This window comes from Cricetulus griseus, chromosome 2, assembly GCF_003668045.3.
Source record: "Cricetulus griseus strain 17A/GY chromosome 2, alternate assembly CriGri-PICRH-1.0, whole genome shotgun sequence".
Taxonomy (NCBI): domain Eukaryota; kingdom Metazoa; phylum Chordata; class Mammalia; order Rodentia; family Cricetidae; genus Cricetulus; species Cricetulus griseus.
In genome coordinates this window covers 61109327-61123601 of record NC_048595.1, presented here as the reverse complement: position 1 = coordinate 61123601, position 14275 = coordinate 61109327, and the positions used below count along the sequence as shown (strand labels likewise).

At 38.1% G+C, this 14275-nt stretch overlaps 1 protein-coding gene across 3 annotated transcripts in view; it reads left to right on the top strand.

Annotated features, from left to right (window-relative positions):
• Dennd4c (DENN domain containing 4C) overlaps positions 1-14275 on the top strand; it is a 106271-nt gene that overhangs the window by 55071 nt on the left and 36925 nt on the right. For 2 of the 3 annotated variants that reach the window (XM_027400382.2, XM_027400381.2), the window contains exons 15-20: positions 39-169; positions 2046-2178; positions 5969-6175; positions 8748-8876; positions 9878-10022; positions 10268-10414. In XM_027400382.2, coding sequence (XP_027256183.1) covers positions 39-169; positions 2046-2178; positions 5969-6175; positions 8748-8876; positions 9878-10022; positions 10268-10414 — 892 coding nt within the window. The remainder of the gene's footprint in view (positions 1-38; positions 170-2045; positions 2179-5968; positions 6176-8747; positions 8877-9877; positions 10023-10267; positions 10415-14275) is intronic. The other variant, XM_027400383.2, reaches the window with a different exon arrangement.

Genomic DNA, 14275 nt, shown 5'->3' with positions numbered 1-14275 from the left:
TTATATGTACATTAATTGGAGAACATACTTATTTTCAGGTTGATTTGGATTCAGCAGAAGACACCAAATTGATAGAGCTAGATGATTCACAGAAGAGTGAGCACACTGTATTTATAATGCCACCTGAGCCTCCTCCTGATGATGGAAATAACTTGTCACCTCAGTACAGGTAGCATGAACTTTTTCAGACATAAACTTGGACATCGTTCAGACAGTTTATTTCAGTTTTTGCCATTACCAAGACATGGTAATTTGTGTAGGTAGTTTTCAGTGTAAATCATATGAACATTCTATGGAGTTGCCACCAGGCATTGCAGTGTAAGAATGAATGGTCTTACTGGAAGGGAAGTCAGACATTAATATTGATAATTTAAGTGTTTCCTCATATTTCAGTCTTTAGCATTTCTGAAGAAAAAGTTTTGGGTTTAGTTTTTGGGGTTTTTGTTTTTGAGATTCCCTACAAACTTTAGGAGTTTTAATCCTGTGGAATTTTTGAGTTAGTGAGATAGGATTTGGATAAGAATCTTTTCAGAAATTACAATGAATTCATTTTCGTTTTATAATCATCATAGTATATAGTTTAATAAACTTTAAAAAATAAATAGGAAATCTAACATAATTTTAGTACTAATATTTAGATTTATTAATAACTTTAGGTATGTGTATAGATTGATTAGATGAATTCATTTGCCTTTAATGACAGGTCTGAACATTCTTCCATGCCATCAAAATTTTTCCTGTCTTATGATTTTAATGATCACATTGTATGTAGTTACTTAATTTACCTTGTTTCCTGTGGATTTGTTCATAGTTCTTTCTATCTTTGCCGACACATGTTTTTGTTTGTTTGTTTTAGGCTATATTTCTATAATAATTATCTAAGGAAAAGTCAAAGACCTTTGCAAAGGGACTATAATCTCGGTAGGGCAAAGTGAGACTGAATTATACCTGCAATTGAATATCTTACTCAAATGCTAGTTTGATTTCATACTGTAGAATTCATGTTTATTTGACTTGTGTGGTTGAGGCTTTTAGCTCTGACAAATAAGTCACAGTTGAGTAGGGAAAGACAAGTTTTCCAAGAAGAAAATTTGCCAAAGTAAATCAATAGACAGTTTCTGAGGAGAGTCAGTCAAGTAAAAACAAAAGAAACAAACAAACAAAAAAAACAAAAAAACACTTAGCTTTTCTAGCATTCAAAGAGATGCACATCAAACTGTTGAACAGAAGCTTTTTAACTTACCCAAGTAGAGGCTAGGCTATGCTACTGGCGCGTTTGATAATATATCCATTTTTGAAGTCATCTACTATTGATAAATTCAATTCTTTCCATCAGTGGTGGTGCACACCTTTAATCCCAGCACTCAGGAGTCAGAGGCAGGTGGACTTCTTTGAGTTTGAGGTCAGCCTGGTCTACAGAGCAAGTTTCAGGACAGCCAGTGCTACATAGAGAAACCCTTACTTGTTGGGGAGTGGGGAGAGAATAAGTCCAATTCTCTTGAGAAACACTGGTTTGGTTTAGTATTCATTTTAAGAAATTAAATAAAATTGTTAACAAAGATACATATACAAAGACAGTTAATTGATGATATTCTGAAGTAACTGAATAATATTCAACAGTGTAAAGAACTCGTTAAATATATCTCTCAAATAAGACTGTAGTTTTTGTTTTGTTTTTTTTTTTTAATACTGACAAACTAATGTCTTAAAAAACCTTGATTATAAAATATACTATCTGGTATTTTTAAATATAGTTATCCTTGAACATATGGATTTTACTGAAAGAGTTTCTGTTTTTAAGTAAGATGTCATGGATTTTTCTTTTTAGAAACTGTTTAAAAATAACAGATTGGTGGGAGCAGCTAGAGTTCCAGTTAGGATAATCTGTAGCTTCTAACTGTGTTTTCTCATATTTTGAAACAAATTGTAAGTTTTCAAGAATTTTATTGGAAATTTGAGGTTTAGAAATTTTTATCTGAATACTGAGTAGTTGAAGAAATTGATGGAATTTAAATAAGCAGTTCTATTTTTGCTTTTTATTTTAGTTACACATGCTTTCCAGTACTGGATCTTAAGCTTTTTGACAGCCCCCAGGAGCTGAAACTGTGCTTCAGTAGACATCCTCCTGGGAGTAGCATTACAAACAGCCCTGCTCTCATGGCTAAAAGAACCAAACAGGTCAGACCTTCCTTACCAAACCCTTGTTCAGTGAAAATATAAACTGTATATGTGACATGCAACTTGTAGTACTGAATCCTGAGCAGCTATCTGAAGGCCACTGTGCTTGTCATGTGTTAAACTCTGTTTCTTGTACCCTACTTGATTTTAAAGCTGAAGTTCAAAGTGCTCGTTTATATTTAAAAGGAGGCTTGGGAACCAAACATACCGTAAGAAAAAATGTAACTTTCCTGGACATGGTGGCACACGCTTTGAATCCCCGCACGAAGGAAGCAAAGACCAGAGAATCAGTATGAGTTTGAGGCCAGCCTGGTCTATACATCGAGTTCCAAGCCAGCCAGAACTACATAGTGAGGCCCTGTCTCAAAAATTAAAAGAAAGAAAATAAAAGGTATATAACTTAGCCTGGCCATAGTGGCACATGCCTTTAATTCCAGTTCTGGGAGGCAGAGGCAGGCAGATCTCAAGAGTTCCATATAGATACAACTTTATTGTGATATAATTCATATACCGCACAGTTTACCCACTTAAAGTATATATCATTCAGTAGCTTTTCTTCTACTCTGGGACTTTTAATGTGTTCTCAATGTTATGCAGCCACCACTTCAGTTAACTTTAGAAATGCAAATAACCCCAGAAGAAAAACCCACACATTTTAGCCATTAGCTACCACAGCCTTTTTCCCACAACCTTTAGTAATCACTAATCGGTTTTCTGCCCCCACAGGTGCAGTATATCTATCCTAGGCATTTCATATAAATAGAATAATGCAGCAGTACTTTATGATTGTCTTCTTTAACTTAGTATAATCTTTTCATCCTCTGGCAAGCATTAATGCTTCATTTTGACTGAATAGTATTCCATTGCATACACATAGCAGTTTATCTGTTCATAGACATGCAACAGTTCTTACTTTTGGCTACTATGAATAATGTTGATGTAAGCTAATGTGTGTGTTTGCCAAGTGGATGTATGTTTTCATGTCTTTCTAGTATATCTAGGAGTAGAGAGAGAAGCTATATTTATTTTGTGGTAATTCTCTGTTGACTCTTGAAGAAATGCTAAGCTGATTTCCAGAATGGCTATACTATTTTACATTTCCATTAACATTGTTCAAGGGGTCAGATATTACAGTATCATTTTATATCAGTTCTAATATCTGCCTTTTAAAAATTACTGCCCTCTGATAAATATGAAGTGATACTTCACTGTAGCTTTGATTTGTATTTCCTTTGTGTCTTATGTACAGCACAACAAAATTCCATAAAAGGGAGTTAAACACAGGACAGCTTAGATAGATCTCTTACTGTAGCAGCATCTGGTTTAGGAATAGTGGATTAATCTATGCTGAGGTACATTAAAATAACATCCTTTATACACTGATATGTTGAGGTTCTTCATAATAAACTAAAATTGTGGCAAATGTTTTGCCTTAGCCTCCTGAGTATTGGGATTACAGGTACAAGCCACAGTATCTAGCCTTGGACCAGTTATTTTTAAAGACCTACTTAGTGAGAGAATTAATGTAGACAATAAACTCAGAAGGGAGAATTAAGTGGAAATCTTGTCAGGAAATACCCTTGGGCACCTTAATGGTTAGTAGTGAGAAGAATGAGAAAAATATTGCTTAAGACCGAAGAAGGCCTGGCAAAAGGAAGGTACTTGTTGTGCAAGCCTGGGGACCTGAGCTTATCCCCATAGTCCATCTAACGGTGGAAGAAAGAATGATTCCTCAGTGTTGTTCTTGGACCCCTGCACATACCCATGAGTCGTGACCCATGTGCATATACCCATTTTACACACATTCGCAAGCTAAAAAGTTAGGAGAGCCAGACACCATGCTGCATGCCTGTAATCCCAGCATTTGGGAGGTGGAAGCAGGAAGATCAGGAGTTAAAATGGATATCATACACTTGCCAGTTGTAGAATTGTATAAAATATTACTATAAACCAGGATTTTTTTAACATTTTTTCACTTGCCATCCCTTTTTACCTGAGAATTTTTATATGACTCTAGGTATCATAAAATTTTTTAAAATTATATGTATATATGTGTGTGTAAATTTACTTTATATTAACATCAGAACAAATTTACATGCTAATGAAATGAATGTCCTTGTTTATTTTTACATGAAGAATTAAATCTTGACTGAATAATGTTGCAGAATATACAGCATACTCAGTATTTTGCAGAGTTGATCAATACTTTGGTTTTATACTTTAGTGCTAAAAATGCCACTTTACATAAAATATATAGTACAGAATAACAAAAGTGTGTTTAGGATCAGTCCAGAAGTTATTGGAAATTTTGTCCTAATTCTAAGCCAAAAGTCATTCAATGACTTTTTTTTTTTTTAAATAAAACTCAAGTCAGCAGCCCATATAACAGTTTTTAAAAGTAAAACATTGTGATGTAGTACAGTCCAAAAGTAAAACTGGATATAGCTCAGTTGGTGACATGCTTGGTCACATGTGGACCAGAGTTCTTGCCTCAGGGCCCACATACAGAGCCAGGTGAGCTGGTGCACATTTGTAATCTCAGTACTGAGGAGGTAAAGAGGAGAGAATCCCCAGGGCTTGCTGGTCAGCTAGCCTTATCTAATCACAGAGGCCCAGGCCAATGGGAGAGCCTACCAGAAAAATAAAAAAAATAAATAAAACCCTGAGTGGATAATACATGAGGAGTGTTCTCACAGAATTCAGTCATATGTGGATTTTAGACATAGTAAGGGATTACCATCCTACAATCCATACTGCCAGAGAAACCTGTAAACAAGGAGGACCCTAAAAGAGACAGACTTTGTCCCCTGGAGAAAGGGGAAAGAGTCACCATCCCCTGAGCAAATTGAGAACATGGGAAGAAGGGAGATGAAGCAACGAGAGTGAGAAGGGAAGAAAAGTAAGGATGCAAAGGTCATGAGGAAGCAGAAATTTTGAGTCAGGTGTAGATTAGAAGAAAGGACATATGATAGGTAGGATTTTAGTTGGGGGGGTGGTAGAGGGAGAAGGGAACTGAGATCGTCTTGTAATTTAATCTTGTTTGTAATTCAAATATATAAAAAATAAAAAAACTAAAAAAAAAAAAAAACAAATAAACAAACAAAAAAAGCATGAAAAAAAATACATGAGTAGTGACACCTGAGGTTGACCTCTGGCCTCTACATGTGTATGCACACATACAAATATGAGCATATGCCCCGCATTCTTATTTGATGTTTACATACTAAGGAATTGTGATAGGGAAATGGTAAGCTTTTTTTTTCCCCCTGCAGTTAAGCTGTCTTGTTTCTATAAGAGCAAGGAACTACATGTGTTGTAAAAACATTGGATTCCTAACATTCAATTGTATTGAATAGCAGCAGTAAAGGCATTTCAGACACTTGTGTTGGCATTTGCGATGTGATGGAGCACAGTGAGCATTCAGAAACACCTTGGGATCTTCACACATCTGATTGAGAGTTAGTCTTTGGCCATTGTGTACTCAGACATTTTACCATTGCCATACTTTTCATGTCTCTCACATTCACTTACACAACTCCATTTGGGTTTATGACCCATGGTTTAAGAAGCTGGGCTATACTGGTCTACAAGAGCTAGTTCCAGGACAGCCTCCAAAGCCACAGACAATCCCTGTTTCAAAAAAAAAAAGAAGCTGGGCTATAAACCAAAGTTCATGGAATCATGTGGCACAGATTTAAGACTATAAAATGCTTCATTTTTAAAGTCTAAGTTTACATTAAGAATTTCCCTTGTTTTTATTCTTCACTCACTGTATTTATTTTCTTTATAGGAGATAAAAACAGCTCATAAGTTGGCAAAGAGATGTTATATGAATCCACCACAATGGGCCAAGTGTCTCTTCAGTCATTGTTACAGCTTGTGGTTTATCTGTCTCCCAGCCTATGTTAGAGTTTCTCACCCTAAGGTCAGAGCACTCCAGCAGGCATATGATGTACTTATTAAGATGAGGAAGACAGATGTGGATCCACTAGATGAGGCAAGTATAAGACACACTATTGTTACCTTTTAATTTTTATTTATTTTTTTTGCAATGTAGTTGATGAATTCAGGGTCTTGCTGTGCTTGGCAAGTGAGCTATATTCCTAGCCCATGCCAGTACATATAATTCTGTAATTTTAAGTGTTTGGGTCTTGCCAGTTATGGTGATACCTGATTATAATCCTAGCAATTGGAGGCCGAGGCAGGAGATTGTCCCCACTTTCAGGCTGGCATACCCTGGGCTACAGAGCAACACCCAGTCTTAAAAATAAAAAACAAAAAGGAAGGTAGGAAAGTTAGTTAATTTAGTTCTTAGTCAGGTGGTCATGGTGGCACAGGCTTTTAATCCCAGCATTTGGAAGGTAGAGGCAGATGGATCTCTGAGTTCAAGGCCAGCCTGGTCTACACAGTGAGTACCAGGACAACCAGTGCTTCACAGAGAACGACTATCTTGAAAAAACAAACAGAAAAATTAGCTTAGTCATTTTACAGCATGCCCAGTCATTTTCATGAAGTACTTATGGTAAAATTATTCTGTTTATTGGTGCTAATATATATTGTTTGTTCAGAATACTAAAAGTTATTGCTTTGGCCAGGTGTGATAATACACACACCTTTAATCCCAGCAGTTGGCCAGCCTGATCCACAGGGTAATTTCAAGGTCAGCCAAAACTACATAGTAAGACCCTGTTTAAAATAAATAAACCCCAAACAGTTGATAGACAAATCATGCCTGGTTTATAGTTAGCATTTAGTAAATAATGTGTTAGATGTCATTCTGTATTCTTTCTCTCTCAAGCCTAAGATCTGCTGTAAGAAATATATCATCCAGCTGGAATTTGGAGAACCTGGGGCACTTAGCTTTTCTCTCTGTTCTCCACTTTGAAAGCCCTTCCCTTCCCTTCCCTTCCCTTCCCTTCCCTTCCCTTCCCTTCCCTTCCCTTCCCTTCCCTTCCCTCCCCTTCCCTTCCCTTCCTTCCCTTCCTTCCCTTCCTTCCCTTCCTTCCCCCCTTCCCTTCCCTCCCTTCCTTCCCTTCCCTTCCCTTCCCTTCCCTTCCCTTCCCCCTTCCCTTCCCCCTTCCCTTCCCTTCCCCTTCCCTCTCCCTCCCTTCCCTCTCCTTCCCTTCCCCTTTCCTTTCCCCCTTGCCTTCCCCCTCCCTTCCCCCTTCCCTTCCTCCTTCCCTTCCTCCCTCCCTTCTCCCTTCCCTTTTCCCTTCCCTTTTCCCTTCCCTTCCCCCTTCTCTTCCCTTATCCCTTCCCTTTTCCCTTCCCTTCCCCCTTCCTTTCCCTTATCCCTTCCCTTCTCCTTTCTCTTCCCTTTTCCCTTCCCTTTTCCCTTCCCTTTTCTCTTCCCTTCTCCCTTCCCTTCTCCCTTCCCTTCCCTTTTCCCTTCCCTTTTCCCTTCCCTTTTCCCTTCTTTTCCCTTCCCTTCCCCCTTCCTTTCCCTTCCCTTCCCCCTTCCCTTCCCTTCCCTTCCCCCTTCCCTTCCCCCTTCCCTTCCTTTCCCTTCCCTCCTTTCCCTTCCCTCTTCCCCTGCCCTTCCCCCTTCCCTCCCCTCCCCTCCCCCTCTCCCTCCTTTCCCCCTCCCCCTTCCCCCCCCTCCCCCTTTCCCCTCCCCACACAGGGTTTTTGTGTGTAGCCCTGGCTGTCCTGGAACTCACCCTGTAGATCAGGCTGGCTTCAAACTCACAGAGATCCACCTGCTTCTGCCTCCAAAGTGCTATACTTAAAGGCATGCAACACCACCACCTGGCCTTTTTTTTTTTTTTTTTTTTTTTTTTTTTTTTAGGGCATGTTGGCACAGTTCTTATTATGTAGACCAGACTAACCTTGAACTGAGTGAGAGATCTACCTGCCTCTGCTCCTGCCTTCAGAGTGCTGGGATTAAAGTTATGAGCCACCATGCCTGGCCTGGAAGTGATTTTTGGTGTTACAGTAGTTATAAATGATACTCAAACAAGATTAGGATTTAACATAAAAGTTGTCTTTGCTAATAATATTGCATTGTATTTAATTTTCTTCCTTCCTGCCTTCTGAGGATTGAACCTTCTGGGGATTGAACACAAGCTGGCCGAGGGCTCTGCTACTGAAATAACTTCCTATGCCTCTGCCAATCTTTTTATATTAGTTTATGAACCCCATCTGTTAAACAGGCATCCTGAAGCTACTGTTCATTTAACATAGAATGTAAAGCATACTTATTGGGGCAAAAGGTACTTAACCATATATTTGGTTTTAGAAGTGAATTCTCTTTTACATTATGGAGAACAGTAGTGATTTTCCTAATATAGATTTATTTTCTCAAGCAGATAAGATGTGCCTGAAATAGTTAATGCTGTTGATTATTTGTTAGATTGAATAGGGTTTTTTTGCTGTTGTATTTTATTTATTTGTTTGTTTTCTAGGACAAGAGTATTTTGTAACCCAGGCTATCCTGGAAGTCACTATGTATGGGAAAATGGCCTTGAACTCTTGCCTCTGCCTCCCACATAAGCACCACGCCTGAGTCTTTAAAATCTCTGTAAGTCACAAGTAAACTAAAGACTAATGCTTTGTCGTCCTCTTGGTAGGTGTGCTATCGAGTAGTGATGCAGCTTTGCGGACTTTGGGTTCATCCTGTTTTAGCAGTGAGAGTCTTATTCGAAATGAAAACTGCTAGAATAAAACCAAATGCTATTACTTACGGCTATTATAATAAGGTAAGTTGAATTAATATTAAGCAAAGCAGTATATTTTTTAAGTTTTTTTATTATTATTTGTTAAACTTTAGTTAAGAATAGGTTATTCTACTATCTTCATTGAGAGAAATTGTATGAATTGTGTACAACATGTTTTGAAATGGTATATATTTTGGGATGGCTCCTTCGATCTAATTAACATATTATCTAATTTACTAATTTTTGTGGTGAGAACACTTAAAATCAACTCTTACCAATTTTCAAGATGAATTCATTGTTAATAACTATAGTTGCCATGTTGGCAATAGGTCTCTTAAATTTATTCCTCCTGTCTAATCATAGACCAATATCGCTTTACTGCTCCCCACCCTGCCCCGTGTTCACCTCTTGGATTCTATGTGAAAGGCAAGCTCCTATAATCCACCTGTGTCACCTAACGTAATGTCCTCAGGACTCCCCCGGATTATTGTGACAAGGTTTTTTTCTTTTTGTTTTTTTGTTTTTTTTTTTGTTTTGTTTTTTTTTGTTTTAAGCTTAGTGTTTCATTGTCACGTTTCACGTCACATTGTCCTTATCCATTCTTCGACATTTAGGTTGGTTCCCTTTCTTGCCTACAGTGAACTTGGGGAGTACAGATACCTATGTGAAATACTGATTTCACTTCCTGTGGATTTGTATTTAGTAGTTTTTAGCTTTTAAGGAACTTTCATATTTTCCACTATGGGCTCACTAATTGATACTCCACTCCCACCATGGTGCAAATTTCTCTCTTCTCCACATACTTGTTAACATGTATCATATTTTTCTTTTCTTAAACTTAATTTTTAAAAAATTTAATTTATCTTAATTTTAGTTTGTTTGGTTTTTTTTTTTTTAATTTATTTGTGTGCTGGTCAGAAAACAACTTTTGGTTTTTTCCTCCAGCTTAGGGATCTGGGGTATCAGGCATGTAGCATGCTTGTTACCCACTGAGACAGCTCACTGGTCCTAAATAACTTTTTTTGTTTTGTTTTTAACTTTAGGTAGTTTTGGAGAGCCCATGGCCCAGCAGTACTCGCAGTGGTATTTTCTTATGGACGAAAGTTCGGAATGTTGTACATGGTTTGGCCCAATTTAGGCAGCCACTTAAAAAGACTGGGCAAAAACCACAGGTCTTTTCAATATCAGGTAATACATGTGATTGGAAAGATGTTTTTAACTATAGGTTTATAAACATGAAGTTTTAATTTTATGAAGTAGAGAGCTTAATTCTTTTTGATACTTTCATTTATAACTACAGATAGATTTCCTTATGTTTTTGTCACAGAAATCTGCAAATTGTTTTGTAATTATAAATTAACTGTGGGTCATTCATGTTTAGTTTCAGAGGTATCAGTACATGAATTATTTAACTACATTGTCCTTATCTTCAGCTCCTCAGAATGCTGCAGGTGGAAGTGATGGGGACACAGTGAGCCATGGTAGTGTGGATAGTTCTAATGATGCTAACAGTGGGGAGCACACAGTCTTCGTCAAAGACTTAATCAGCCTTGATTCCATTGATAATCACTCTAGCACAGGTACTAAAATCTGTATTCTACTAACCTTTCATTTACAGCCATGTCAGTGTTTCTTTAAAATAAGAAAGCAAAACAAACCAAACTACGCTTCTTGACTTTTCATAACGGGAATGCTTTGAAAATAGTATATATCACTTTGAGGGTTATGCTTCTGCACTTCCTGGATTGTGAAATTGACTTTGGGGTGCAGTGTACAGTGCACTAGCATGATATGTGTATATTCGTTCACCTAGTAAACTTGAACATTCTGATACAATTTATAAACCCTTTTTTCATTAAATTGGAAGTTTAATCAATAATTTTGAAATTATGGCTACCAGAAAAGGGAAGAAAATAAGTGATTTTGAAAAAGGATGTGTACAGTCAGTACTTCTCATTGTAGAAGCTGCTTACATGTATATAGCCACAGGCACCATGACAGTCTTGAAGTCAGAGTGACTGTAGTGGGATGAGAGCCCACTGGGCAGGTGTATGTCTGCACATCCTCTCTGTGTGTGTTGTCTGGTTGCTGGTGTTCAATACCCTTTAAAGAACTCCTAGTCTAGTTCCTGTGCTTCCTCTGATGAGCTTGTCTCGATGACTGAAGTTTCCTTTTCTCTGCTCCTTGTTGCTCTGCTTTTCTCTCTGTGCTGTGTCTTGGTGCTGCATTAGTCCTGGGCTGTCAAGGTGTGGGGCAGACAGACTTGTGAACTGAAGCTGTGGATACACGTGTGCTTTAACTCTACCCTTGAATGTTAACCACTTCAGGTAATTTCCCATTTATTAGGTTAAAGTTTGCTGACACTCAAGGGTGGGGGAAAGATAGTTGATTGTATTTTAAGGGACAATTTTTAATTTCTTGACTTCTTCTTTAGATAAGGATAACCATATCAAAAGTCTCCATGTGATAATTTATGACCAGTTTACAAATATTTATTGTCTCACTTAGAAATAAAGTATATTTTTTCTGTAATGATAATTTTAAGATTTGTTTGTAGTATCATTGCATGAAATGGTGTCATGGGTATGAAAGAATTCATTGTTCAGTTGTTGAGGTGCTTACTGCTTTCCTGAAGTCTGCTTAGTTTTTGTGCCTGAAACTGTCTTGCTGCAATTACAGGAGTGAAGACAACGTGAGCCTATAGGTTGCCATCTTCTTAGTGATTAACCTTTTCAACTCTGTAACTTAGCAAGAAACTTTTGTGGGACTTTTATTTTTTTAATATTTTATTTGTTTTTATTTTATGTATATGGGTGTTTGTCTCTGTGTTACATGTGTGCACCATGTATGTGTCTGGTGTCTTGAGGAGGCCAGAAAAGACACTGAGCTACTGTGTGGGTACTGGATCCTCTGCAAGAGCAGGAAGTGCTCTCAACTGCTGATCCTCTCTCTTATCCACCTCCCCCTGGGACTTTTGTTTGAAAGCTATCTTAAAACTAGCTTGTTTTGTTTCCTCTGTTTTATTTTTCCAGATATTTTTTATGTTAAATTTTTATTTGGTATTTTATTATATATTATTTGGACAAAATAATGTTTCTCATTATGATTTCATATGAACATACAGTTTTTTAAATATTTCTTTACTATGTATATAGTCTTCTGCCTTCATGTATGCCTGCATGCCAGAAGAGGATGCCAGATCTGCATGCCAGAGGATTACAGATGGTTGTGAGTCACCATGTGGTTGCTGGGAATTAAACTCAGGACCTCTGGAAAAGCAGCCAGTGCTTTTAACCTCTGAGCCGTCTCTCCAGCCCTCATGAATATATAAAGTTATTTTGAAATTACTTTATTTATAAAAAAGACCAAGTATGTAATTTTGTTATAAACTCAGTTTACAAGGAATACTGATAACAAGAGATACATCCTCATTTTCCTTATTCCTCAGATTTTTAAAACTTATAAAGGCAATTTAATCTTTTACTGAAAACAAACAAAAACCAGTATCCTATTACTGATGTAGCAATTACAGTAGTAAGGATGGCACTTTTGAGACCTTTTCATACATTTTCAGCTTCGTTGTTTTAACTTTACTTTGTATGTATAGATGTTTTCTGCATGTTTGTCTAGCAGCACATGTGTATGACTGCCCTCAGAAGCCAAAAGAGGGCATCAAAACCCTGAGACTGGATGGTTGTGAGTGGCCATGTGGGTGCTGGAAATTGAACCTGGGTCCTCTGGAAGGACAGCAGTGCTCTTTACTGCTAAGCTTTCTTTCTCAACCCTTCAGCTGAATTTCAAATGACTAAGCAGTAGATATTAAATTGCCCATGACCGTGTTTCCTTCAGGTTTCTAGTGGAGCCATGTGACTCTTGGAGTCTTCAGCCTGCTGCTCATTGTGCTTATGTCATTGGGCATTGTCTTGTGGAATCTTTCCCCTTTGTGCCCATACAGGGACTCCTGGTGTAACTCTTTACTCGTCTGTACATGACGCCATATTTTAACAACAGGCTTTCTGAGGAAGCCAACCAAAAAGAACATTATTTGTTTGTTGAGATGAGGACAGGATGGGAGATAGGCAGTGTGCCGTCACACTAGTGTGGATGAGAGAGCCTCTGACCATGTGAGTCCCAGGTTGTCAGGCTTAGGAGCATGAGCCATTACCAGCTGAGCTGTTTTGTCACCTCTGATGTTAGTGATTCTAAATAGTGGTTGTTAAGGACTCCAATACCTCAGTCCTTCTCCTTAGTCACTTTTACCTGACACATAGTTCCTCGGTATTTCTTTCTGACAGTCTCATTATGTAGTTCTGGTTGGTTTGGAACTCACAGAGATCTACCTATCTCTGCCCCCCTAGTGCTGGGATTAAAGGAGTTCACCACCACACCAGACTGATCAGTGTTTCTTTGTTATGACTTTAACAAGAAAGTTATTGGAAGATTTATCTTGTGTTGTAGAATGTTCTTTAGTTGATGTTTTATTCCTTTCAGTTAGCTTAGGTTCTGTGTATCCATTAGTGTACTGCATATGTGCTTATCCTTCCCAGATGGTTATGTGCCTATCAGCCTTTTATAAGTAGTGTTAATTTTGGTCAGTTGATAGCAGTGTGGTCTGGTTTCTCTGTGTATAAATACCTTACCTCATTTAGATCATAAGCTACTTTTAGGGGGCTGGGGAAACCATGAAACCATGTAGTGATACCCCATTTTTTTAGCAAACATTTTAAAATGAGCATCTATGATGCTTGCCGGAATCAGTCTTTACTGTGGTAGTTACAACGTGGTGGTGTCCCTACTGTATTTCGAATGTGGCGTTCTAATGTATTCAGGAAGGTCTTTTCTTTTTGGGGGATTATGGATCACTGTATTACCCATTCTCAGATCACACCTCAGTATTGGCTGAGTGGATGCTCCTTTAAACTTGATAACTATGTCTCTTAGATGAGTGGTTAGGGTTCTTTCTGGGGCAACAAACCCCTACCTCATTTTTGTACCTACCCTCCTCAGCTCAGGAATTATCCCCTCCCTACCCGCCAACAACCCCAATGGAGACTAGAATTTAGAAGTCCAAGTCTGGGTCTTAGTGTGCTCATTGGCTGTTGTGGCACTGCTTTTAGACTTCTCAACAGACAGGACTTGGAAACATTACGTGCAGTGTTGTAGAAATACCTCCAGTTTCAAGTCAACCCCCGAAGGATTCCTGTTTTGTTTTGTTTTTTTCTTCTTCTTCTTTTTTTTTTTTAAAACCTTTCTTCGGTTGCTTTTTCTTTTTTTTTAATGGGTGGGAGGTGGTAGAATGCTTGCCCAGGATACACAGTACTCTGAATTTAGTTCCCAGTATCACACACATAAAACTTCCTATGTTTCCCCATGGTGAAAACCCTGTCTCCTGATATCATTTCATCTAGTTGTTGCATAAAGCAGCTTCAGGGCTGGGGGAG